A 27539-nucleotide genomic window follows, 5' to 3' on the forward strand; every position below is an offset into this window, starting at 1 on the left:
AGATGTCCCGTTTGTGCCTCAGGCATGGAGATACTTCAGCTATGTAAATGTCATTAATACAAGACACAAATCCCACTGAGCAGAAACTCTTGACTGGTCTGATAGAATCCATCCTTACCATCAAAAACTCCCTCTGTAATTAGACATAGGATGTGGATGGAGTCTTCTGCTGGGCTGACGAGTGTTTGGGTTCAGCGTTAGCATGCTCCAATTCACCTGTCCCCATGAGGCACAGCATGCACCTCTCTTTTATACAGTTGGCATTTTCAGCTTCTTGAGCTCTCAGCTATGCGTCTTAAAAGGAGAGGACATTTGCTTTTAATCGGGGCAATCTGAATTGACCCCTGTGCCAACTAAACGACAGTTATTTTTAACTCGTACAATATTTTGAGGGTCATTTGATCATAGTACAAGAGTTAAATGGCAAGGCTTGAAAAGGTAGGAACACTTGAATGGAGTCGTTCTAGCTGTTTGCCAACGAGCCAGCCAATTCCCAACAATTTTGTGTCAGCCACATCCCACTGCTGCCGTCTGAAAAAGCCACATTTCACTGCACACGATGTGTTCAACAGGAACACCATTATGTTCAGCAGACCTGGTGGAAACCATGTCAGTGTGCGAGGCAAAGATTTAGTGGAAGCTTGGTTCCTTTGCTTTTACCAAAGCAGCCCCTCATTCACGGGCACTTAACAGGCAGATCAGGGAGGTGGGCAGTGTTGCTCGGTTGGCTCCGACTAATTTAACTGCTGCTGCCTGGCTTGGGTAATGGCTACAGGCTGGCATGAAGAATCCAGGCAAGCAGTGAAGTGAAACCACTCTAAAGAGTACAATCGGAACCCTACGTTTAGGCTGTGATGCAGCCACATGAAACTACAGAATGTGACTGACAACTTCAGAGATTAAACTGATTATTTTGTACTGAAGTGAACCAAAGTCCACAAGTTAGTGCAGTGAGATATTGGGAGTGTCATGTAAATTAGAGTTCAGTTCAAATAAGTGTGTTCCAGCTATGATTTATTTACTCTGGTATTGCAGATAAAAACTGCACGTACACTGTACTTTCCTTTAAATTAAACAATGGATGCTATCAGTGAGCTGTGCTGATCTCATCTAATCTGAGCTAAGAATGAATGCCATAGGCCATATCTGGTGGATTTAGAAGTAAAAAAATGGCTGGAATGTACATACCTGTTATCTGTTACACAAAATAAGGGTTTTTATTTGATTTATTTAATTATTTATTTACAATTTGTGGGTACATTTATGCACACATGTTAATAAAATATAAAAATATAACAAATAAGTTGAATTCACACATGTGATGCAGTATTCAAGCGGGGATATCTTATGATCTAATATTATTTTATTTTGGACATATGCTTTAAAGGAGAAATAAAACATTATAAATAAAATTGAAACAAGAAACCAGGAAATGTCTATAAGTCATAAAATCAGTTGCAAAAGTTTGCATACATTGCTGGCTTTAGAAAAAAATTCATTTCGTTCTAGTAGTACAATATTTATTTCTAATCAAATCAACATTTACATGAAATGAAATATAAATCTAAACATGACTTTAAATATATAATTTTAAAGACGAATGGAAGAAGCTTATGCTTATAAGAATCCAATCTCCCTCTCAACAACACTCATCAAAAATGTATTCACATCTTTATTAAAAAACAATAGCGCTGACTTTTGCTGCGAGTTGAGATTATATAGATACATTTTTAAGACATGCTATTTTATATAAAAAAAGAATCAGGAGACATTAAGCTGTTACTCCGTTTTGAATGTACTGTTCATTGAGTACATTCTACTGAACAAGAAGAAAATTACTCTTTTTTATTTCACTTTTCAGACTGTATTTGCAAAGTGCCCCCCCCCCCCCCAAATATTTTTTGAAATAAAATAAAATTGACAATTCTGGAATGTTTGATTTTAAATGTAGGTTTAGGACAAACCCTCAATCTTAAAATCACTTTATAGACCAGTAAATCTGACTTATAGGATTGTTAAAATAATGTTTCCCCTGGATTTATGTTAGATTTTGGTAAATAAAATTTACATAAATAAGTTACGAATGCCATTAGTTATTTTTTAATAATGTTGATAAACTACTTTATTTATCTTAATAAGACAGCAAAGTGAGAACTCTCTCTTTTACCTAGAATGGAGTGGAAATTCCACGCCACCTAGTGGAGGTAGTCGGTACTGTCACTCACCTCATAAGAAATGACCCCCTGAGCCTGCCTGCATGTAAGTCTTTTAAACCCCAGTTGTTAAGAATGCAATGTGCGCGTGCATGCATTCTTGGAGCTGGTAGAACGATAGTGAAATATAAAACATAGAGCAGAAAATTTACCAATAAATGACCCTGAGTACTGAAACAAACGAAGAAACAACACAACTAAGGGTGAAAAAGGCTTCTGCTGGTTATGTGATATTGCAGCCTGAAGAGTCACCTAGGTTTTTTTTTTTTGTGACAGTGCGGTGCCCTATTTCCAGGCTGCTCCGTTTACCTGCGCTTGGGCCCCCCCCCCCCCCCCCCTCATACCGCCCTCCCTCCCTCCCTCCTCGGAGTTTGTGTTGCACTCGTTGCAGTAGGAGGGTCCATGTGCACAGAATGACGTCGCTCTGACTGCAACTCCGACCGACTCCTCCGACTGTTTTTTTTTTAATTTCTCATTTTATTTATTTATTTTTTTCCAACTGTATTTTATTTTGAAACGCACGGACCCAGATTCGTTAATCTGCAAAATGACGGGCATAATAATGTGAGATGAAGTGCCGCGGTCGCCCGACCCGCCGCTGCCGTTCGTCCTGTCAGGAGCAGCGGCTCGCTGTGGAGGATTACTAGCGCTCATACGCAGCGGACTTCTCCACTGAATAGCTGTCAAACTGAAAAGTATATGTTGGAAACAGCAGGCAGAGCACGTTTGTTGATGTACATTGACTTTGCTCCGCGTGTTCTTTTTATTCCCCCCCTCTTCCTCTGGATTATCGCTGCCCAGCAACACAGCCACCTGACAGCTCTAAATGTCGTAATTAAGGTAAGCAGAGACGGAGCGTGCTGTTTGAGATTTTCTTGTCTTTTTGTGCTGGTTTATTTATCTGTTTGCCTGTTGTTATCAAAAGGCAAACTTAATACTTTTCAGTCCTACATGGAATATTGAAGTCCCAGTGCAGTTTATGTTGTGGAGAAACCCATCCAATAACTTTCATCCGGGACCGTTATCCCTGTTCTTCAGATGATAAAAACTTACCGAGAAGTTTACGTGGTAACATTAAAGGTTTATATCACACATTTGTGTTGCATATTCTATTTTTATGGTGACAATTTTCTTAAATGGCAACAGCTGTGGGCTGTTAAAATACACGAGAGTTAGAAAATAAGTATTTTCCCATTAATTTGTCAAAGTTCCTTCATCGTCCTAAAATGTCGTAAATATACAGTAAAAATCAATTTACTTTAATTTTTTATAATAGTACTTTTTTTACGCTTTATCCAGCGGAGCGTCGACATTGACAGATTTGCACAAACTGGGAGTAACAAACACGACTACTAGAGAGGAATTATGGAGACGAAACATTTATAAAGAAAGAACTTGATGCATTAAATAAATAACTTTAAGATAATTGCAAACACGAATCAGATATTTTAGATTTGTCGATTATTTTGGCTCCAGCTGTGAGCCTGAAGGTGTGCGCCTCAGCACGCGGAGGACACTCTGTGACGTATCACCCTAAAGCGGCGCTTCGTGTGAGCAACAGGTTGGTCTGTTTCATATCCATCCGCGTTTTGCATCTTTTGGAATATGATGTTAAAGTCGCTCCAGTGTCTTAAACAAGATTTCAAGTTGTGTCGCAGCAATGTTGTGGTCGCAGCAGCAATAACTATTGAGCGACAGCTTTCGGGCCAATCAGTGAATGCTCTGACGAATGCTCTGGATCTGTAACGGAGCTGTCCAATGGAGGCGCAGGAGGGGTAGGAATTTAAACAAAAAAAAGCACGCACGACGTCACGCAGACGATTTAACCCTTCAAGTGCAGTTGGCGTTAACATTACACGTTCCCTTTATCATCATGATTTTTTTAAAAGGACAATTCAGGTTTTCCTGTTATCCAATGTTCTACTTAAGTAGGAAAAGTGCAAAAGTTACTGATAAAAATGCAAGTATTGAGTTACAGTCTGAACGTATCTTTTTAAAAATAAAATGGAAAATAACCTATTAAAATAAAATAGGAGTATGATATTTTTACATGTTGAAATCAACTGTGGACAGTTGATTTTCAGCTATTCTACTAATAAGATTTAGCACAGCTACATTGTATGGAAAAAGGGTTAAAAATGTTCAAACATAAGGAAATTGACTGATACAGTCCACTATAGATAAACATACTGCTTTTTCTTCATAAATTAAAATACGGTCCAGTAAACTGACCCTATGAGTGCAGTCTCAAAGTAAGTTACTGAATTGTACGTACTAAAAGCTTTCTTTTTTGTTTTTTAAAACTACAGTGCACTTTATAATCCAGAGCACCTGAGGCACACTGGGTCTGTCAATTTTTTTTTAAATTTGCAATTAATTGTGGGTGTTATTGTAAATATAATAATAATAATGCTAATAATAATAATAATTGATACTTTATTTATCCCAAAATTGGGAAATTCTTCTCCGCATTTTGACCCATCCCCTGGGAGGGGGGGGGTGAGCTGCAGACGAGCCGCGCTGGGGGGTCGACAGCTGGGTGGGGAGAGCGGGGATCAATCCGCCAACCCTTCATTTGTTGGATGACCTGCTCTACCGCCTGAGTTAAACTGCTGCCCAAATAAGCCAACAAGGCTAGCGTGTCACGGTGTCGGCCTGCTTTTTTTTTTTTTTTTTGTGTTAATAATAATGTTGGGAGCTGGCATTATAAGAGTAACATTTGTTTTAGCAGTATCAATCTGTTGTTTTTTGTTTTATGTGTTGCAAAATAGGTTGGGAGTTGCAGGAATTGTGTATATACTAACGTGTTCCAAAAAAGTTGCAGACTTACTCTGGACAAAGTTAATAAAGTCTGACTGACTTTGCAGACTCTTTTGTCTTGCTTTGTCTTTGTCTTGTGCCTTATTGTTCGATGTGCCTTATATATGACCATTCATTGATGGAGCGTCTTATATTCCAGTGTGCCCTATAGTGTGAATAGGCTTATACCGTTAACAATAATAAAAATGAACCCAACAAAACTTCATATACTTTTTATATTGTTAACACTTAATTATATTATATTTCATATCTGATGAGATGTGTCAGAAAAACATTAATAAGAGCTAAATTATTCAAATCAAGATGATAAAGTTGCATGTGAACTCAAGTGTAGAGTGGACAGCAGTGTGAAAATAATTCTCTATACAAGCTAGAGTGCAAAATGAATACCCAGATGATGCATATATTTAAGTACCGAAAGATGACACATTTTCCCAAAACATAGCTCTTGTTTTATGAAATCACTAACCAAATCAACTTTACGTGTATCAGTTTACTTGATTGCTATAAGCTTTTATTTTGTTTTCCAGGTGAATCAATGAGTCAGCAATGGAAGCAAAAAGATACCAAAGCTTCTTTGATGGAGACGACACAGAGAACAAATGGTCTCAGGTCCCCAGTGATATGGAGTACTGCTGCAATACAGATGATTCCAGTCTGACGAACAGTGAAACCTTGATGGACATGGTCAATGTCAGCTGCTCTGCTGGAAGCCCCATTGCCGACAGCAAAGACAACAACTCTAACAAACAGGAGCAGCCAAGGCTTCAGCTCGGCAGGGACCAGCCATTTCTCCTCCCACATTTCAACAACTCCCTGCATGGTCATAAGCAGGAAATGGACTCCAAGGAGCTTTCCAAGACTGTGGCTGAGTCTATGGGCCTGTACATGAACGCTGCCAGGGAGGCTGACTTTGCTTTTAGCCAGCAAGGAGGCAACACAAGTCCTGGGAAGCTGCATCCAGTTAGTGGACAGCCTCCAGAGGAGAAGCGGTGTGGCTCAACAAAGAGCCCTAAGTTGAAGCCATTCAATTTTCAGCACCCTATCGCCACTCCAAGAGAATGCCCCTCTGCGGCTCCAGTTAGCTCTGCGTCCATTTTGGCCTCCTCTCTGTCCTGCAGTCCTAAGACCTCTAGCTCAATGTCCAGTCCTGGAGGAAGTAACAATATGGTGTCATCTACCACAAGTCCTTCCACATGTTTTGGACCACAGTGCTCGGCCGTCAGTAGTCCCGTCAGCCAGACCTCATGTGCTGCAACTCTAGCCAACATCAAGCGTAGGAATTCCGTCACATGTAGCCCTGTAGAGTCCTGCACGGTTGGCTCACCCCCACTTACAAGCCCACTAAATATCATGAGGTCACCAATGTCCAGCCCTCACAGTATGAGCAGTGTGAGGTCCCCTCCATCCTGCAGCACTACATGTAACATTAGGTCATCTGTGTCGAGCCCCACTGGTGGCAGCTGTACCGGTGTCCCCAACAACTGCTGCTCAGTAAGACCCTCAAACTCTAGTCCGACCACAGGGGGCACCTTGGCTGTCAGTAGCCCACATAATCCTTCCTCTGGTGGGTTTTCTGAATCCAGTCCTGCTGGTGGGTTGGGTTTGGTGCAGAACGATAGCAGCAGCCCAGAGGTCCCGGGGCTGACCAGAGACACTAACTTCAAGAACTTTGAGTTCCCTAAAGTTGAGATGGTAGGTGGGGAAGTGTTCAGTGTCGGCTTAGATCAGATGGGCATGGTTAAGTATATTAAAAACGAGCCAGAAAGCGACTTCAGGAGCATGTGTTTAGGCAGCTCCAAATGTAATACAAGTAGCACACCGTATATTACACAGATTAAGAGTGAACCAAACAAAGGGGAGGGATGTATGAATCAACAGTCCTACGATGAGCAATCACCATCCCTTGATCTCTTCCCTACGTCTGATACCACATATCTGTCCTTGAGGAATAACATTGATGAATACAATCTCTCTGGGATTTTAGGACCCCCTGTGTCCTCAATGAATGGAAGCTATGAGCCAGATATGTTTTCCAGCAACGTCCTGTCAAAGGGGGTTAAGCAAGAATCAACTGATGGCAGCTATTTCCAAGAGAACAACACCATGCCCACATCCGCCATTGTTGGAGTTAATTCTACCGGACACTCGTTCCATTACCAGATTGGAGCTCAAGGAACGATGTCATTCACTCGGCATGATGTGAGGGACCAGTCCAACCCTTTGTTGAATCTAATTTCACCTGTAACGGCGTTGATGGAGTCGTGGAAATCCCGACCAGGCATGCCACACGGGTCATTTTCAGCCAGAGGTGAAGGGTATCCAAGTCAAAACTGCATTGGTGACAACATGTCCAGGTAAGAGAACATAAAAAAGCATGTCTCTGAAGAAACTTAAGACCTGTGTCTGAACAGTGAATGCCTTTCAAAGACATCCCTATCTGCATGCATTTAGAGTCTCCTCTATTGAGGGCTGGTACGTCATGGTCAGATCCATACTGTGCAGACATGTCCATGTTTATCTTTGGAAGAGTAAATAACAACAGGTGCAGAAGGACTTGGAAGGACAAAGGGATGCTGGCTGTTTGCAAATTCACCAGGAGTCATGTCGTATTTACAGTAGCATGTCATCACAGCATCATCTCTGTTGATGCCGCACCATCATCTGTTGTAGTGTTGTGCAAGGTTTTTACCTCTGTGTGCAAGATGAAACATGACGTTTTATCCATTTTTTTATATAGGAGATCTGGCTTTGGACCTTTCAACATGTGGACATAACTATTATAAGCTTATGGTTGCTTGAAAGCTACTGATATATAAATAATTAATCACATGTTTGTTTGTTTTTGTAATTGATTTGACAGTTGATTTTGTGAGGGTGGGGCAAACAGACGACAGGAAATGAGTTTATGATTGATGCCAGTCTGGCAGAGCAAGAACCACAATTTCTCCTTTATTTTTTATTAAACTTTTATATTCCAAATAGGGGAAACTTTATAAAAGTTTTGAAAATGACTATTTTGAAACAGTATTTAGTGTCATAAAGGGGACAGTAGTTATAATATTCAGAAATACAGATATTTAAGGACTGTGTGTAAAATTACCTTTTCCAAATTAAAGCAGCCCATATTTATTTCCTGTTTATGTGCAAAATTTGGTTTTCATAATGTGAATTCTATTAAAACAGTTCAATACCATGAGCAATGTAAATAAAAACGAAAATTACTTCCGGAGAAGGGATTTTTATAGACATGTGGGCTGGGATGTTGTACACTGCTTTAGCTGAGGCTCGACCGTGACGAGTCCAAAATGAGTTTGCAGCTGTGATTTTGCAAAGAAGCATAAAATAGAGCTTTGTCAAGGGAAAACCTTTTTCTGGAGATCTCTCATGTTCAGTTGACCATTTTTAATTTTTTTCTGCTCAGTTGCTGTCATGTGGGATACAAGTTTTAAATTAAGGGGCTTGCAAAAGTCAAGTTTGCCCAGTGTTTGATCACTGCATGCACCGTTTGGGGATAAACATGGTGCTGCAGCTAGAAGATGCATCAATTAACTGCTTTTGCCTCTTTTTGGTTGTTTTCTGTAACTTTTTATTTCTAGCCACTTGTTGTGTTTCTATACAATAAAGTGAGAACAATTTTTCAATATGGGTTCTTGGAATATTAATATGAAGTCTTAGTTTTACTTTTTGCATCCTAAAACCACATGGGAAGGAGTTTTCATCCTTAGGTATGGCCTTTTCTATCACAAAAATATGTTATAGACTTGCAGTTCTGTGTTCCTGCTCCCTGGTATTTGCATCTGTTTATTTATACTGCAAGTCACCTTATTGTGGTTTTTCTATTCTTTCAGTTTGACGTTTTCATACAGCTTTATATGTGCAGTACACTGCACACTTGTCTAGAGAGTAGCTACTCCATTTGTGTTTGTGCATGTGCTATAACAAGGCTTGCAGCTCTGTGGAGACTGATACAGCCCTGTTACCTTGGAGGCGACCCATATGGCAGGAGCCAAAGCGATGTTGACGGGATCGCTGCCACCTTGGTCCTAATGAGATCCTGCTTAGCCCTTATATCAGACAGGATGACAGAAAGAGGTGGGCCTCATGGCAGCTAGCCAACCAGACTCAAAATCAGACAGAACGAGAAATAAAGATGCAGTACAATCACACAAAGCCTATGTGGTACAAACATAAATTCAGCCCAGAAGCCCAAAAATTTTTAAATAAAAAACAAACATACAAAGTCAAAGAATTTCAAGAATTAAAGTTCTTAAGTGCTTTCTGGTTAAATTACAGCACAATCAAAAACAGATTTAATTTTGAAACAGTTGTCACCTGCACCTGCATGCATTCATAATTTTGTTAAAAATGGTAAATAATGTGGTCTCCAAAGGTTATTAAACATAAGAGATGGTCAGAGGATTCTTCAGCAAGTTATTAAAATAAATACAAATTTTGATCTCAGAGCCACTAGGGTGGGAGACCACACAGTGGTAACTTGTTTTGTTGGCTATGAATTGATAGTCTGACCTTTTTGGGAGGAATTTGCTGCTGTGTGTGTAGTGTGAGAAATAAAGAGCAACTGTTACCATGTTCAACTTCCAGGGTCTGCTATGCTATAGAGTTTCATCAATGCTCTTGATCAAGATGTGATGACAACATTTGCCTTCTAACTCTGCAGTCTTATGTTCTGGGTTTTTGCAGGGACGAAAAGCAAAACTTGATGTGGATGTCAGAATCTTCCATGCTTTTATGGTGCAAATATCACAGTTTATTTTCATTAAAAGTTCTTTTGCTTTTTAAGTCCGTCAGTGGTCTGTATCCTGCTATATCTAGTGTGTCCCCACACTCTTGTTGCTTGTTGCAATAGCTCTCTTCGTGTCTCTCTCTACTGTTTTCTGCAATTGGAGAGATTTATTTTCTGCCTTTGTGACTTTATGTCTTGCTTTTGGTGATTTTTAGAGACAAAAACTGTCAATTAAGGCTTTTAAAACACAAATGATGAATAGAATCAAAGAGGGGGACAGCAAAGGTGTAAAGCAAGGACAAAATGTAGAACAAAGAAGTCTAAATTATTTCATTTCTCCTTCTAAAGTGGCATGTGGGAAGACTAAAACCAACCCTTACCAAGTATAACATTGCATTTCGCAACTTGCAATGAAGTGAACAATCATTACCTAAATTAGGTGATCAGTCTAGCATTGCTATTTAGTTTTCCTTTGCATAAATTGGAGAATTTGCCAATCAATAGTATCTGCCATTAGGTTTTCAGAAATATTCAACTTACTGTGGGCCATTAAAAAAACTGAAAATATAATGGCACCTAAAAAAAAAATCTTAACTTCTCAAAAAAATAGGCAATTTTAAACAAACTGTCTAATTAACATATTCTGACACAAAAACTACCACATTTTCTGGAGGGTTCCTTCATTTTTACCTGACATCATTTCACATTTGTCTTTAACTACTTTTAATTTTTTTCGAGGTACCTTAGACTGAAAATGCAAGGAATCTTCCTTGCATTTTTGTATGACAGAAGACAAATATGCGGCAAAAACTGCCAAACTCTGTGGCTGCTAACTCGCACTTCACTGTTCTGAACAGTTTATGTACCACTGTTTAGTCCTACTTATATCCAATATTCACCATAAGAGAGTCGGAGGATGCTTTTAAGGAGCATGCTCATGCCCAGCTCCTACGATCCGATTTTGTAGAGTTGGCAGAATCTTGTTTTATTAGTTTTGTTTTAACCATCGGAATTTGAACACCTTAGAAGCTTGCCTCTGGAGTTACATCATGTGGCGCCATTACTGTTGATGACGCAAGCAAAGTGATCCATCTCAAACTGCCACCTATCTTCGACATGATCAATTACCTTAACTCATGGTGTAAATAAAATAGACAGTCTTGCAGAAAAGTATATCAGGAATAGAGTCTTCCATGTTTTTACCTTAGAGTCTCTACCAGCCTTTCAGACCAAAGTGGGATAAGAGTTTGTAGAATATGGGGGCATACAGATTTAAAAAACCTACATTAATGATCCCACTGCTTACAGGTTACAAATGGTGTAATCCTGTCAGTTTGACTGTTTAGAATAAGATCTACTCTCCAGACACTCGACTGTTAGCTTTGTTTTTGTCAAAATGACTGAATCGACTCAGTTTATATATATTTTGATTTGGAGTAGGGCGGCTTGATATGAGAAAAACTTGCGAGATGCAATATTAGTGATCAATATTGCGATGACGATGAACAAATATATGAACAATATGGCAAAACAACCAAAAACATTTCAGTGCAGTTTAATTTAAATTAGTCAACATACCTTAAATTATACTCTAAATGAAACTAGTCTACATGGGAGGCAAGCATCTAACATAAAAGGGCTTCATTCGATTGGTCAAATGCATAAATGGATTTATTTTTGATTTGCTAAATACTTCAAGTTGCCATAAGATTGTTTAAGCCCATTTAAAGGTAACCATTTATTGCGATTTTTGCTTTCTTTTGTGAGATGCATATTGCACGGTTCAGTATAGCGAAAAATTTGCGATTAATTGTGCAGGCCTAATTTGGAGGCATTGAGCTTATCGGCGGCTGTCGGTGCTATAAATGTAATTAGTAAAATTTAAAGTAAGCCTAATATGAAAGTAAAAGACATTTCTTCTAGTTTTAGGAAATTTTAACCTTTTTTCTGAAATAGAAACAATCCAAAGAACATCTCTGTCCATCCTCCTTACAGAGCAGATCATGACTTTGTTTTATCAGCCTTATGCTACGTAAACAGAATATGTGATGCATGTTCAAGAACCTGTGTTGAGCTTTTATCATGTCTTCAGTTGAAAGAGGCTCTGTGCGAAATCTTGAAGTGGTGCAGTCGTGAATCTTGCTCCAGGCTTTTTCTTTCACAGTTCTGATCTATGTCATATAATTCTGGCCAGGCACAAATGGCAATTATTAATTTCTCCTCCATGATCAATTTTCAAATGGTTGTTACTTGTGTTAATGAAAAGGGATGCAATCCATACATCACTATCAAATCTCAGTCCCTGATTGCTTTATATTCAACTGGTTTAACTTTCAACGTGCGTTCAACTGCTTCACATTTTGTGCGTAGAGCCTGAAAATGGAGCTATAAACTTGTGTAGCGGTGTGTGATTGTGAGAGCTTTGAAGGCGAAAACCTGCGATGCGTATTTACGCAAGTTTACATTGACTTTTCATTGAAAGTGGGGGGTTTGAACGCCTGTTGCCAAGGCCAGTGTGAACTTAGCATTACAGACACACCCATTGTTTAGCAGTAACCGTGCTTAACGCTGAACTTCACATTTGGTAAATTTAAGATTCATCTTTATCTTGTGAGGGGCCATGAAACAAAATCAGTATTAATATATCTTAGAATTGACAAGTTCAAATTTTATGATCTACAGAAAGATGACAACAATACTTAAGCTATATGTTGAATTTGTTTATATCCACCACCAACGAAACCAAGTAAGACAGAAAAGCTCAATCAAAAAGTTTGTGGCTTCTTATGTGGTCAGGCATATGAATAACATGCTTCAAATACATTTTTTAAACTCTGATTAATACTGAGAGCCACTAAACCTGCTTTGATGTTTTTGTTTCCATTTCATGGAAGAGCGTCTTTTATTCCATGTTCAAACAAAGGTCTTAATCAGGGAAGGCCCCGCAGAAGCAGTCACTGTCTTACTTTAGGGTGCAAAGACCCACTGAAATAGGCTTTGTCGTCCAACTGAAGTATGCTTAGTCTCCTTGAGTTGAAGCTTAAGATTCCATCAACTGCAAGTTTGTTCTTGTTGGGGAAAATGTAGGTAACACTTTGCGATCTTTCTCTTTGATCTTCAAGCTGCTCTTTTTCCAGTGACAGACCACAGTTTGGGACACCAATCCTGTATACATGCATGAAAAAGATCTGATCATTAGCCGATTTCTCCAGTTACATAATTATTAAGTGACCATATGAACAGAAGGGTCTGATGATTGCAGTTACCCAGAAATGAGATGTCTTATCAAAACATGAAGATTTCTTTGTGCCAAAAGACAAAATTTACCACCATGTATCCATGTTTATCTGATTTCCTTTGTAGTTTCAGATCTGTACACATGTAAGTGAAATAAGGGAACTGGAAGTTGCATGATAGATAATAATAATAATAGATTGGATTTATCTGCGCTTTTCAAGACACTCAAAGCGCTTACAGTGTGTCCATTATTCATTCACTCCTCGTTCATACTTGGTGATGGTAAGCTACGGTTGTAGCCACAGCTGCCCTGGGGCAGACTGACAGAGGCGTGGCTGCCAGTTCGCGCCTACGGCCCCTCTGACCATCACCGGGACATTCATACACATTCACACACCAGTGGAGCCACAAGGAGGGTGAAGTGTCTTGCCCAAGGACACAACGACATTTTTGGCTGGTGGGAGCGGGGATCGAACCGCCAACCTTTCGGTCATTGGACGACCCACTCAACCACCTGAGCCACTGTCGCCTACTAATAAAAAAATCTGGTATCAATCAAAGACTGTTCACTTATTGGTTTTTGAAAGTGGATTTACATTTAATCAGTATTGACGGTTGGAATAGTAGTTCCTAAATGTAGTCATCTGTAATGGCAGCAACATTAGAGGCAGTGTCCTGAAGAAGTAACAAGTTTTAGGTTTGTTGCATCAAGATGCAATTTAGAGGGTTATTCCAGTCAATGATACAATTAGCTGTTGTATAAATTATGCAATGACTCATTGCAATCTCTTCTTGTAATAACATACTGATTTTATTAATGACCCATTTAATTTCTGTTTTACAGTGCTTTGCTTCCTGCATGAAAAAAATAAAATTAATTTAAATTTAAATCTCATCACTCCAGCAAGCCAACTTTTCTCATGGCTGAAATGATTGATCCAACTTGGAGTACAGTGTTCCCTCGTTTATCGTGGGGGTTATGTTCTAAAAATAACCAGCGATAGTTAAAATGTTCAAAATGGGATTGTAGATGTAATTCACAAATTCCACAAAATAGCAAGGCTGTGAAAGGTGAACTGCAATATAGCGAGGGACCGCTAGAGTTACCACACTAAGTTAATTTAACTGAAAAGTTTCATGTTTTTTTACAGTCAAAAAGGTTACTTGTTCTACTATTTACTTTTTTTTATTAATCATTACAGAACCAGAAAAATTCAGGGAGGTTTGTAATTATTTTTGCATTAACAGACTGTAGAATAATGTCCAAGCTTCTCCCTCTGCAATTTCACATGCATTTTTTGTGATAATTGTGGCAGAAAAAGCTGGAATGCAGTTGTTTTTTTCTAAAAGATGTAATAAAAGTTAAGTTAGAAGATTTAAAAATTGTTTAATGTGTGTTCGTTGTGGTTTCAAGACGTTTAACAGGAAGACTCATTGTGCGCTGAGACACTGTCACTTTAACCCAATGCATCATGGGAGATGTAGAATCGGAACAAGGAAGTGAAGACTTTAACCACTTCTGATTGGCCAGAGTGATGACGTGTGATTAAGCCTCCAAGAATGATTGGTGGAGACAGTTAAAGGGGCGGGACTTTTCAGAAAACAGTTATAGCTGCAGCTAAATCGCGGTACCGTCATTCTTATCAAAATGTCTTTAATAGAATTAAATAAACACAGAGAAAAAAGTATTTTATGATCTTTTATATTTCTAAGTACTCAGTGTACTCAGTATATTTCTAAGTACTCAGTATCAGGGCCTGGTCGGATGAACAAAGAGCTGATATCCTGGAGATGGTAAATGTTTTCAGATCAGATAATGAGGGCAATTTCCCACGGCACACCTGACCATCTCCCACGGCACACTACTGTGCCACGGCACACTACTGTGCCACGGCACACTGGTTGAACTCTAGATCATAAAACCAAAAGCTTACAAATGCATATAACAAATATACGTTTTAAAATTAGTCAATTATGAAACTGGAAGAGTCTCACGAAAAGAGGTAAAAAAATTTCTCGTGTTACAAGAGTCAACAAAAGAAAAAGTTAATCACTGAAAACCAAATGATGTTCTGAAAACATAACTTGATTGTTAAATCCTCCATATATTCACACTTTGGTTGAGAAACTGTTTGAAAAAGAATGTCCTGTCCTCTGAGCAGCCAGCATGTTGATGACTAGGTAGTCAGACGTCAAGCTTAAATTATCAACATTTTATTAACAATGTTTTGCTGAAATTTCCTAAATTGGTTTTGTGAAAACTATCGCTTTCTAGGTTATTTGGCATGCAAATACTGAAACAATTACAAAATGACCTATATAAGAATCTGGGATCTGGATTATGTTTTCCCAGTGCCAAAATCTGCAAATCTCTTTTTACCAAATCTGGGGCATTAATGTGTTGTGCTCATTATTATTATTATTTCCATTTGTCTTTTACCTGACACTGTCAGTTATTTGGTCATATAATTCTGTAAAAGATGAGTTGAAGCCAAGCTCATTAAAAGTTTTGGCCTCTATTACAGTGATGGAAAAAGAAATTCCTTACAGCCGACTGGCATTTTCCTTTAGACTTGCAGCCAGTTTCTGCAGCTTCACATCACGAAGAAGCAGCAGATTCAAGCAGTGAAAATGCTTTGCACTGGACTCTGGCCAAATCTCAATGTTCTGCAAAGGGATCAAAAGGCATACTCTTGAGAGAACACTGATAAGGCTTTAATTGTATGTTCCTGACACTAAATTAATGGATGGAAATGATTTGATTACTTCAGACATTGCTGGATACTAATATCCAATTAAATTTGAACGGCAGGCATGCACATGGGCTCCCAGTGCATTATGGGTTCCTGGCTATAAAGCAGGCAGCTGTTTGGGTAGGGATGAACATGTAACCACTGAGGGTGTTGGGGAATGGCTAGGGTCTCATCTGGCTGCCTAGCAGACATAACATTGTGGCAAAGCCGTTGACTTGTGTTGCATGCAAGTGCCTTAATTATCTGCATTCTCATGAGTGCTGGTGATTATTTAATTATATAACGGATGATTAAGTGGAGAATATTATTGTTTCATTGTGTCAAATTTTATCTTAAGTTTTACTCTTGCATTAGTTGATTGTTTTGTTTACAGTACAGCAGCCTAAATGCATATCTAATAGTGTTGCTCTGATGAAAAAGGTCAGAAGGAAGAGGTGGCTTCTCCCTTGTTTTGACCAACAGTGGCACTCTTTATTAGAGAATGCGAGAATGTCCATATGTTTTCCACACCTGTCTATTCCTGTTCAGAGTCGTTGGGGTTGCCGGAGGCTACCCAGCCACTTTCAAAGGCGGTACACACCCTGGACAGTTCAACCAGTCCATTGCAGAGCCTTACAGAGACAGACAAACACACACTCACATTCACACTTAAGGGGCAATTTAAAGCCATCAATCGAAGTTCAAGAGTGCTGTGCTGAAAATTGGGTTTTGCCTATTAAGAAGACATAGGAAAACATTCAAGACGGTCCTTAAACTACAGTGGGTTGGAAAAGTATTCATTAGTCACTGATTCTGCAAGTTGTCCCACTTAAGAAGTTGAACTTGTTAAGTTCAACACAATTTCATAATTAACTATGAAAGACAGTGTAGCTGCTATTTTGGTTCTATTTGGTTCTATTCATCCATCCAGATTTTATCAAGCGCTGTGATCTTTTGGGGCTGTCACTGGGAACAGAAACTGTCAATTTTCTCCACAATTTTTCTATTGAATTGAAGTGCAGGGACTGGCCGGAACACTCTAGGACCTTGAAATGCTTTTTATGTAGGCAATCTTGTTGGAAAATCCAGCCATGTTTCATCCTCGATGCATTTCAGTGACGTAAAGAGTTTTTTTTCCCCCCAAAATGTAACAATACATGGCCTCATTTATCCTCACCTTAATACAGGAACACCCCCCCCCCCCCCCCCCAAAAAAAAAAAAAAAAAAAAAAAGCATAATGTTTCCACCCCATACTTCACGGTGGGTAACGTGTTTTTTGGTATAATTCTTCATTCTTCCATCTCAAGCACATCAAGTGATGTTTATACCAAAGAGTTTCACTTTCCAATCCATCCTCCGAGTGCTCCTCTATAGCATCCAGATGATTTCTACAAAACTTTGGATGGGCTTGGACATGTTAAGGTTCTGCCCTAGTAGGAACAGTTTCTCCCTGTTCTCCAGATCATTTATACCCCCATGAGGTGTTTTTACCTCAAGATTGGATTATAGGGATTTTTTAGCTAATTCAATTCCACTATGCAAGAATATGTTGGAATTTTAAAGTTCTGATGCAAAACTGCTTTTGAGCATCCTATGCTTCCAAATTTGTAAAGAAAATTAATAAATTGAAGTTGTTGGATGGAATAAGTTTTAATAACAAAACAATGTTGTGTTCCTTTAGTTGAGTTGAAATACAGGGGGAACTGAACCAAATTTTTAAAAATGGTTTTCGTCAGGTTTTGGTGACTTAATTACTTCCTGATCAAGTGTTATAATGCTGCTGCAGTTTAATGCTAATAAGCTAAATTATAAAGTTAAAGTTAGGTTAATAAAGTTAAGCTAAATTACAATTTAAGTTAAAACTTAACTTAACATAAGCGTGAATAAAAATAGACAGCAAATATTATTCTGGAATAAATCAACTTAAACCTTTAATAACTTATAGTTTTCTCCCCATAAAAAATATCCTGTAAAAATTATTGAAGATAGAAATAAAGTAAACCTTAAAAGAAAAAAACAATAACATCTCTTCACTCTTATAAAAAAATAAACATAGGGTATGTCCGAATTCCCACCCTAACCCCTGTATAGTGCACTTTATAGTGCGTTCGCCATTTAGCAGTGCTGTGCGAATCTACAATTCCCAAATCCAGTGCCCTGGAAATTTCCCAGAAGTCTCTGCGAAAAACCATTGTGCATTGATGCCCACTAGGTCGGCAAATATAGACCACAATGTCAGAACATTTTTTACCAAAAAATGTATTTTTTTGATAAACTATTAATGTTTTTGTCTTCAGAAGACAGTGGACTCATAAACAATCATCGCAAAACGCTGATTTTAATTCGATTTTAACTTTGTGAAATCGATGACGTCATATCCGCCGTTAAAAAAAAAAGTAGTGAACATGGTGTCCGAATTGTTTTAAAAATTCACGGCACTATATAGTGCCACACTATATAGTTTTTAGTAGTTAGGGTGGGAATTTGGACACAACCATAGAATTTAAATAAACCAAATGATTTTGCTCTCCATAAAAATATATCCTGTCAAAACTACACAAAAACAACAAAACAAACAAAACCTGGAAATATGAATAAAATGTGTGCTTTTCAGCAATAACAAATTAAATTCTATTTTTCTTTGCTCTTGTCTCACTTTTATCAGAGCTGGACATCTGGTATACTTTTTTGTGGCATAATGAACAAGTTGGTTGGTGTTTGAAAATTAGCCATTATTCTGCTGCATGCACAGAATAGATCCCCTCCTTTGTTAATATACATATTTCAATTACATTAGTAAAAAAAACTGCATCTAATATCTACCCCCCCCCCCCCCCCCCGCAATCAATCAATAAAGTCATAAACAAATTATATGTGTTTAATATACAGAGACAGCTACAACCACTGTAAAGATTTTTTCCATAGGTTAAAACCTCTTGTTATATTTGCTTACTACCAAATTGTACAGGAAATAAAGATTTAGATTAGAACTAGATGTAAGAGGACTAACTCCCCTGACTGAAAATTATATAATCCATTCAGCTTTGGGTTCTCTTTTGTCTTCAGGGCAGCCCAGTGTGGGTTGGTGTAGGAGGCTTGGAGGTTGCTCAAAACAGTTCAGAAGCATTGTTAAAAGTGTGAAAACCTAACTTTGTATGAAAAGTGCTTACTTTTTACAGCAGCTAAATTAAAAAATGTTTGACAAAATGTAGTATTAAACACTTGTAGTTATATTTCTATTATTTTTCTAAAATGTATACTTAGTGGCTGGATAGCTCAGTTGGGTATGTGCAGGTCTGGCACATTGGAAACTGATTCCCAGCGGGCACGATAAGCTTCATCTATAGTGTGGGCCTTGGGCAAGACCCTTCACGCTACTGCCTATCTATGTAGCCACAAGGGGGCCCAAGCCTGGGTCCTCCTTTGCCTGTCCCCAGCCGGGATAAAATATAGCTTTGTGTCTAGAAGGCGTAAAAATCTCTGCCAAACCACCTGTGGGAATCAGTGAAATCTGATTAGCTGTGGTGACCGCTGAAGGGGTATGCTGAAAGGTGAAAACCAACAGTATACTCATCAACACTTAATTGCAATTTGTCAAGGTCGAAGTACTACCTATTTTTACTCATCTAAATACATAGAATTTATACTCGTTTTTAATTATAGATGTGAGCTACAGTCACCATTTGAAACCAATTGGCTTCTTTATACAAGAATCAGACACATGTTGGGTGTCATGCAAGGAGGCAGACAGTCCAGTATTTAGAAACTATACTTTCGGTATAGAATGGACCCCAACCAACATGTTTAAATGTGCAGCAACACTGGGACATCCAGATGTCAACCAGAATTTCCCAAATTCATTATGTCAACATATACTATTGATATTTAATGTCTATTTTATTCTCAGTACCTGGCTGTGTGGCTCAGTGTATGTCTTCCCTTAGACCTATAGATTGTGGGTTATGTGTTAAAATCTATTGTTGTATAACTTAAGTCATAACTTTGTCACCTTCCATTCTTGCTATCAGGTCAAGCGTTCTGTGCTCAGACACAGATTAGTAACGATCACAAAAACCAAACAACCTGTACTTTAAGTTCAAATGTACTCTGGTACAAAATGATGGTAGGCTGTGAGGAGGCACTAAGTGAATCTGAGGTGAATGAATGGGTTATTCAGATGCCTTTGTTGTTCATGCAGGATGTGGGTAATCTTGAGCTTATTATTAATGTCGTAATGCTTCTTCAGTGGAAGTAGCTTAATGCTATTATGTGATTAATAATAACTGCCTAATGGTCTTATGGACTTGTTTTGGGATGTAGTTCCCCTTTTTACTGAGCTTTGCTAGTAAAGCAAACACAAATCGACTTTAGGTATTGTGGATTTTACATTCCTCAAAAGTATAAAACTCCTAAATCAGCTCTTCAAACCGTTCAATCTTTTTAACAAAAAAAAGCATGGTGTAATTTTTATCTTTTTGTGGCACAAAGGGTTTGAAAATGTTTGAATAATTTCAGAGAATTTCAACACCATCATTGGCATCTATCTCTGATATTTCAATTTTTTGGTGTTTGGTGACACTGGATTCAAAACCACTTTTATTTGCCCCAGTTTCTTTGTCAGCTACTGTCACTTGTACAGTTTTGCAGACAGCATTCTCGCATGAATCATGTTTACAGTGGCTGTGGGCAGCTGTGAAACACAAAGTGTTGGCACTGTCAGCAGCCAACGAGCCAGATATATACCTAAGGAGATGGAGAGAAATGTTTTTTTGGGGCTCCTTTTAACAAATATGACCATGTTGGCTTCTGTTTGGTATTTGAATTTAAAATTTTCCAAACAAATTTACTGTAAAAAAATTTATACAATTACAGTACAACCAAACACAACTGGCAGCAAAGGTTCAAATCACAATTTGTGTGGTTTTTGATTTACAATGTGAAATGGCTGCACAGTGGTTAGCGCTCTTGCCTCACAGCAAGAAGGCCCCCGGTTCAAATCCTGGCTGGGGGACCTGAACCAGAACATCAATGGAGGACCTTTCTGTGTGGAGTTTGTATGTTCTCCTAGTGCATGCGTGGGTTCTCTCCGGGATCTCCAGCTTCCTCCCACCGTCCAAAAACATGCTTCATAGGTTAATTGGCAACTCTAAATTGTCCCTAAGTGTGAGCGTGAGAGTGAATGGATGTGTGATTGTGGCCCTGCGACAGATTGGCGACCTGTCCAGGGTGTCCCCTGTCTTCGCCCACAAGTGGCCTGGATAGGCTCCAGCAGCCCCGTGACCCCGAAAGGGACAAAACGGAAAAAGATAAATGAATGGATGAATGAATGAATTGAAGTCAAGCTTATGTCATTTCTGAACTGATACTAACAGATTTTTATCAAGTTTTGTATGCTTTTCCCCCCAAATACATGTGATGAAGAAACCTCAGATAAAAATACCAGCTTGTCTGAACAAGTGAAGCCCAGAAAGCCAAGTTTTTTTTTTTTTCAGCTATGTGAATTGATGTTTCTTACTCCAGGATTGAAGGAGCAATGAATACTGTCTTTTTTAAGAGCCAAGATGATTCTGGGTGGCAAGATGATCTGATGTTTTATTACATAACAAAGGCACCACTTTAAGGGACTCTTTTTAACTTCCCACATCCAGGTTTATGAATGAACACGCATGCACACTGCCGCCAACTACATTCTAGTTCGGCCTCAACACTCCAATAAAAGTCTACTTCCTGCTGGCCAAGACTCTTGCGATTTGAATACTTGTCTTGTCCCCATTTGAACTTCCTGAAAACACCGCCTGGTGACAGAGGGCCAAATATCTGCTAGGTCTGGGCCTGTAGCTGCTGCTCTGCTCTCTGTTACCTACCGCTGACTTTCCCTTCTGTTGTTCAGGTTATTAAACTGCACGGAAGAGGCAGAAACTAAATACCGCAGCTACAACAAAGCGTAGAGCATACTTCTTTGTGTTTATAAATGCTTTTTGTGTTACAGGATTCTGTGTAAATGGTTGTAGCTGAATGACAGTGTTTTTGTTGTTTAGGCACTGTTTTTGCTTATCATTCTAAAAGTCGAAACTGTATGTATTCAAATAAGAATTTTGACAGAAACATATGTCTGTTAAGATAAATCTAAATAATTGGTTAGAAAAGTATCTGTAGCTCTAAAAATATTATATATTTTAATTTGAAAGGAGAATGTGCAAAGAAGCCTTTTACAACCCTTCCCTGCAACATTACTGTTGTTTTTCTTCGTTTGATAATACACTTGACTGAGCAAATAAGGCAAGACTTTATTATTCATGTTTTGTGTAGTTTGATCAAATGCTCTGGCTAAAGTGCTTAAAGGCTAAGCCTAGCTGTGGTCTTGTCATAAAAGATAACATAGAAGATGACATTTTAGAAAAAAAAGCTAATTGTTTGGTTTGATCCTACTTTGAGATTCAGCAAAGTAAAATTGTGAAATGAAACAGGTTGACCTATGCAGATACAGTTTGATACTAATGTAAAATAGACACGCTGACACAGCTGTGAACATAACATTTTGAAGTGAAGCTTATGTCCGTAGCATACATCCCTTTAAGCTTTTTTATTTATTTATTTGTCAAGCCTTTCAATGTTACACCAAAATACTGTTCTTCAGAGTTTAGCTCCTTTGGGGACTAGTGTAACTTCAACCTGCTTTGTTGATTGTAAAAATATTTACGAAATATTTACGAAATATTTAGGAAAAGAAACAGCTAAAAAAAAGGAAGGAAGGACAAGAACAACACATTTTATCTAGATGTGCTTTAGCACAAAGCTGATCAAGTCAGTTGTCTAAAATGGAGGATTTGTGGTTCACAGTTCATTGGATGGTGTAGGATTATCTGTTGCATTGTGAAGTCTGGCTTGATATATACTTTTTAGGCTTTGTAACACTGTATTAGGCCAAACTGAATGGAAACATCTTTTTTTTGTCTCCTTACGTGGATTGTCAGTTTTTATTTATCACCTATTCGAGTGGCTGTTGCTACCAAGTATTAGGTTTGGGATTATCTAACAGTTATATTTTTTAAAGTGACTTTACATAATCCTGAAAAGTAAACAGAAATGACTAAATGTTGATGAGTTCTACCCTAGGGCTCTTTCAAGTCTGAGGGAGTCATTTAGAAAGGGTTGCAAATGTCAAACAAGTTGACACTTTCAAATGGTTTGATTTGGTTTTTACAAAGGGCAAACCAAAATATATAAAGATGGCATGGAGTTACACCAGCTGCTCATCTGGAGGCAGTATTGATTCAAACCAGTTTTAACCAGGAAGAAAAAAGAAACCAGAAAAAAAAGATTGTTTGTGTCAATTGTATTTAAATGTCATGTATATTGATAAGTGTCCTCTCTTCTTGACCACAATACGTTTACCTGTAAAATAGGCCTGCACAATACATTGCAAATTTATCGTTATCAAGCTCTGCAATACACATATTGCATAAGTCGGCGAAAAGTGAGATAAATGGTAACCTTAAATGTGCAAAAACAATCTAATGGCAGCTTGAAGTATTTAACAAATCAAATAAATCCATTTATGCATTTGATCAATCAGATGGACTCCTTTACATCATTGACCAATCAGATGGAGTCTTTTATGTTAAATGTTCACCTCTATGTAGACTAGGGTCATTTGGAGTGTAATTTAGGTTATGTTGACTCTAATTTTAATTCAATTCTTGAAATGGTGTATTTAGTTGTTTTGCTATTTGTTACAAGTTAAATTATATTTGTATATAAGTTATATCGTCATCGCAATATTGATCACTAACATCGCAAATCGCAAGTTTTCCTCATCGTGGAGGCCTACTGTCAAATATCATATTCTGCTCAGTACTGTAGGCGGTTTCTTCCCGACTTAGAATGCCCTTTATCAGCTCACTCTTTGCTCAACTAGATAGATTGCTACGATTTAGAATACTGCTAAATTTGCACCAAGGTTTCCTTGCAGGTGAACCTGAACTCTCATTTACAGGCAGACCAGAAGTTCCTTGTTTGGTATACACCAGAGTTCAGATGTGCTTCTGTGCTTCAGAAATTACGTAAACTATCTGAGGGAACAAACTCTTGAGCAGACCTTACAACCCAGTATGAGAGTCCCCATAACAAAAACCCTGCACTTCCACTCAGCGTTTGGCTGCTTCTAGTCCTGTAATGAAACCCCAGGTAGCTCTTGTCAGTTCTACAACAGTTTCAAACATTTTTACAAGCTAACACAATGGCTTTTTCAAGAATTTTTCCGATTTAGAGCTCTAGCTCCAGTGTTTACATTCTTTTGATTATCGTAACTCTCTTCAACCACTGACACGATTAAAGTAAATTCAGTTCCGGTGTTAAATGGTTAAGGGTTTAAAGAATTCTTTTTAGCTTTTTGCCACTTGTAGAAGTTAACTAAAGAACCAATTACTTTTGACTGAAAGACGATTTTAAATATCACAGGCGCTAATATCGTAATATGTGCAGCTCCTCCTGTCAATTTTCTGTGCTGTACCTTTAAAAATCCACATTCCCCTGCTCAGTGTCTGCTTCTCTACCTTCCCTCTTCAGCCTTAGCAGCTCCAGCCAAATCAGAGTAGCCTTTGTAGAAATCCGGGGGCTTTGGGGGATTTTACCAGTTAAGCAGGAAGTTTCCTTTATTCTCAATCTTGTGACACTACTGGACTTTGAGAAAAAATGAAAGACGCACACTCGACATTATACTGTATGAGTAGCACTTTTATCATCTTGTTTTGTTATTTTTTGCTCATTCACTAACAGGAGAGGTATTTTTTTACACACTTCTGTGTCATTAAAGTATAACACAGTGTACAGGTGTAAAGTAATGTCACGATTTCTCTTCATTTTTCTCTGAGAAAGCCTTCATTGGGGACACGCCTCTTTATTCCCAAGGGAGATGCTGCCCCAAATTTTACTGCCTCCATAAAAACAGAAGTTACTCTATTAGTGCAGCAATCAGGATAGAGTTCCTTGTGTCTTAGTTTGACCTTGCAATCAGACTGCAGACAGAATCTCAGGTTGAAGACTTCAGCATAATGGACCAGGTGAGACCAGAGATTGGCTGTGTGCAGACTGATTTCATTTGTCTGGGCAGAGAGCCGTCAGCCAAATCCAAACCCTGTCTTTGAATCTATTCATACCTAAGAGCTGATGGCGCAAGGAATGGATATTCTTGGGTTGTTGTCTGATTGGGACTTTATCATGTCTTCAAAATTCCCCATTGGGCTGAACTTGATCTTCGCAGCAATTTGGAACCAGCTGAGTTTTACTTTCTTAAATATAAATGTGTCAGTGCCAATAAGAACACGTGGGTAGACATTACGAATGAAAACATCTTTTAAGTTTTGCAGCTGTCACTTTATTGATCCAGCAGTGACAGAGATCTGTGGCATTTTTCAATCCAATTGACTGACAGGTCCTGTATGGATTTGACGCAGACATACAACACACAAGATATATTAAGGGCTTTTGAATATTTACCTGTTGCATGAATAGATAAGAGAGAGAGGCTGCTTTTCTGAAAGAAGACTGTCAATAAGTATAAGAGGTTTCTTCTTGTGTCTCTGCTTTGGTTTCTCCAATATATTATGTAACTGGTTGTAACTTGAGATTATCTGAGCATTTGTTACCAATACTCTTCTTTTGTTGCACTTACATCTTCACCAAGATGCATTCAGAACTTTTGCTTTTTGCTGTGGTGCACTCTGCCTTAAACTTAGTCTGAGATGCCCCATTTGTCACACTTGGTGTATGAGATGATTTTCACAACTGGAAAATATCTGATTTTCTACAGTACTATAGAGTATAAATCCAGCAGAAGATGAAAGATGAGGACTCAGTGGATTGGGATGACCTACTTCTTAATCTAACCTCTGGTGTGATGTTCACTCTTGGTCAGTAGTGTTGTAGGAAAATGTTCATTATGTGTCCATAACACTTGTTTACGGAGGCTCTGTCTATCCCGGGCATGGAAGCAGTATGGAGGCTTCAAAAGCATCTGTATGTGCGTTTGTGTGGAACATTTCAACCTGCTGCTTGAAAGCTCTAGTCTCTGCCTCAAAACCAACAAAGAACACCTTTAAAGTCTCAATTAGTATAAGAATATAATTCAGTTTAGCAAATGTCGTCAGTTGAAGTAGATATAATTTTTTTAATGCGGTTTTTGAGGGAGTCCTGTCAGATGACAGGAAGAAAGACTTGCTTATTGTGCGTCAGCTGATTGGGATTAGAAACAGAAGTCTTCACTAGTAAATTCCTCTCAAAATGCATCAGAAACTTCCTACAGGGGAGTAGAAATGTGAAAGCTGAACTAATATGATTTCTAATAGCAAATTATATTTAATTTTCTGCTAGTTTGCTTATTTCCTTTGTGTCAAAACACATCCTCTTAATTTATGGTTGAAATAATGGTAAACTGTAAACCAATTCCAATAGACAAAGTGCGTTAATAACATTCATCAAAACAAAAACAGTAAGATGTTATGTTTATTATCATTATTACTTATTCACTAAGCTCAGGCACTCTCAAAATTCAATTGGGACAGATGCTGGGCGTAAAAGTGTGCTAACATCAGCGAATTCCCTTTTTTCTGGCTCAATTTAAAAACTAAAAGGAGGAAATTGTTTCCCAGAATCTTAGGAAATACTGTTCCTCAATTTTCAATTAAATCTTGTGATCCTCCTGCTCTGACCAAGCCGGTACTGTCTAAACTTCTACAATAGGGTTTACCTGTCAGCCTCTGAGTCCATGCACCACTTAGGGCTGCAGCACTGCCACTGTTATCACCAGTGGGGCTTACAGATGCGTGAAACAGAGTCCATACTTTTGATTGATCTTAAGGTGACACATCATGTGGCTTTTTTTTTCTGACACAATTTCATGATGTGTTGTTGCATTTCCTTGAAATCAAAGGAGATTATGCACAAGTTTAAAGAGACTCTTATGTGAAAATACTGAGGAACTTCAGAATTTGCCCCAATTTTTTATCCTAACTAATGGTGTGAATTCCGTACATTAGGGTGCAGTGCCACTTCTACATCATATTCAGTTTTGGAGAGGTTCTGCTCTGTTAAGCAACATTATTTCATAGAGCAAAATCTACTTACCTGTATTTAGAATCTGTTCATAAGAAAAAAAATCGTGTTTTTCTGTGGATTCTTGTTTTTTTTAATCTGTAGACAAAAGTGGGAGGGGACAACAGATAGGAACTATTGCATCACTGACAGCAAGTCTTTTTAAAGATTTTCTTGGCAAAAGAGCAGTTAATAGAAGCTATATAGAAATGCAAATGCATGCCTGAAAAAGAAATTATGACTTCAATACTATGTGCTTGCTTTTGCACTCCCTCTCATTGTTGATAATGCAATATATCAGGGAAGCGAGGAATTGCAAGAATTTGTGCAGCTTCTGGCACAAGCTTCCACTTGGACGCACAGACTAACTCATGACAGTTTTGCTGGTTAAAGTTCGCCGTGACCTCAAGAAACACAGATTTTGGCCCAAAGTCAGGAATTCATGTGCTGATAAAGGCAACATTCCACACAAATGTTCAAAAGTATGAAGCAATCTGGTGACATTTCATATCTGAAAGGTCAGAGGGCAGCTTTTACTTTGACATTTTGCACAACAGTGTTTCAAATAATTGCATGCTGGGAAAACTTCAGTTGGTCCTAAACCAAGAGGAGATCTGGAATTTTTTTTCTTTCTATATTTTGAGATATAAATAAAACATCTTTTCATCCCTGTGTTTTCTACTTTTTTAATATAAAAA

General features: G+C 38.3%; 1 protein-coding gene across 3 annotated transcripts in view; it reads left to right on the top strand.

Annotated features, from left to right (window-relative positions):
• The first annotated feature begins 2591 nt into the window (after positions 1-2591).
• The window catches only part of nr3c2 (nuclear receptor subfamily 3, group C, member 2), an 84247-nt gene continuing 59299 nt past the window's right edge, over positions 2592-27539 (top strand). Inside the window, exons 1-2 of one of the 3 annotated variants that reach the window (XM_023964762.2) lie at positions 2592-3053; positions 5564-7390. In XM_023964762.2, the coding sequence (XP_023820530.1) occupies positions 5583-7390 (1808 nt within the window). In that variant the 5' untranslated portion in view covers positions 2592-3053; positions 5564-5582. 3 annotated transcript variants of the gene reach the window in all.

Source organism: Oryzias latipes, chromosome 1, assembly GCF_053564925.1.
Source record: "Oryzias latipes strain Hd-rR chromosome 1, Olatipes_Hd-rR_3.1".
NCBI classification, from domain to species: domain Eukaryota; kingdom Metazoa; phylum Chordata; class Actinopteri; order Beloniformes; family Adrianichthyidae; genus Oryzias; species Oryzias latipes.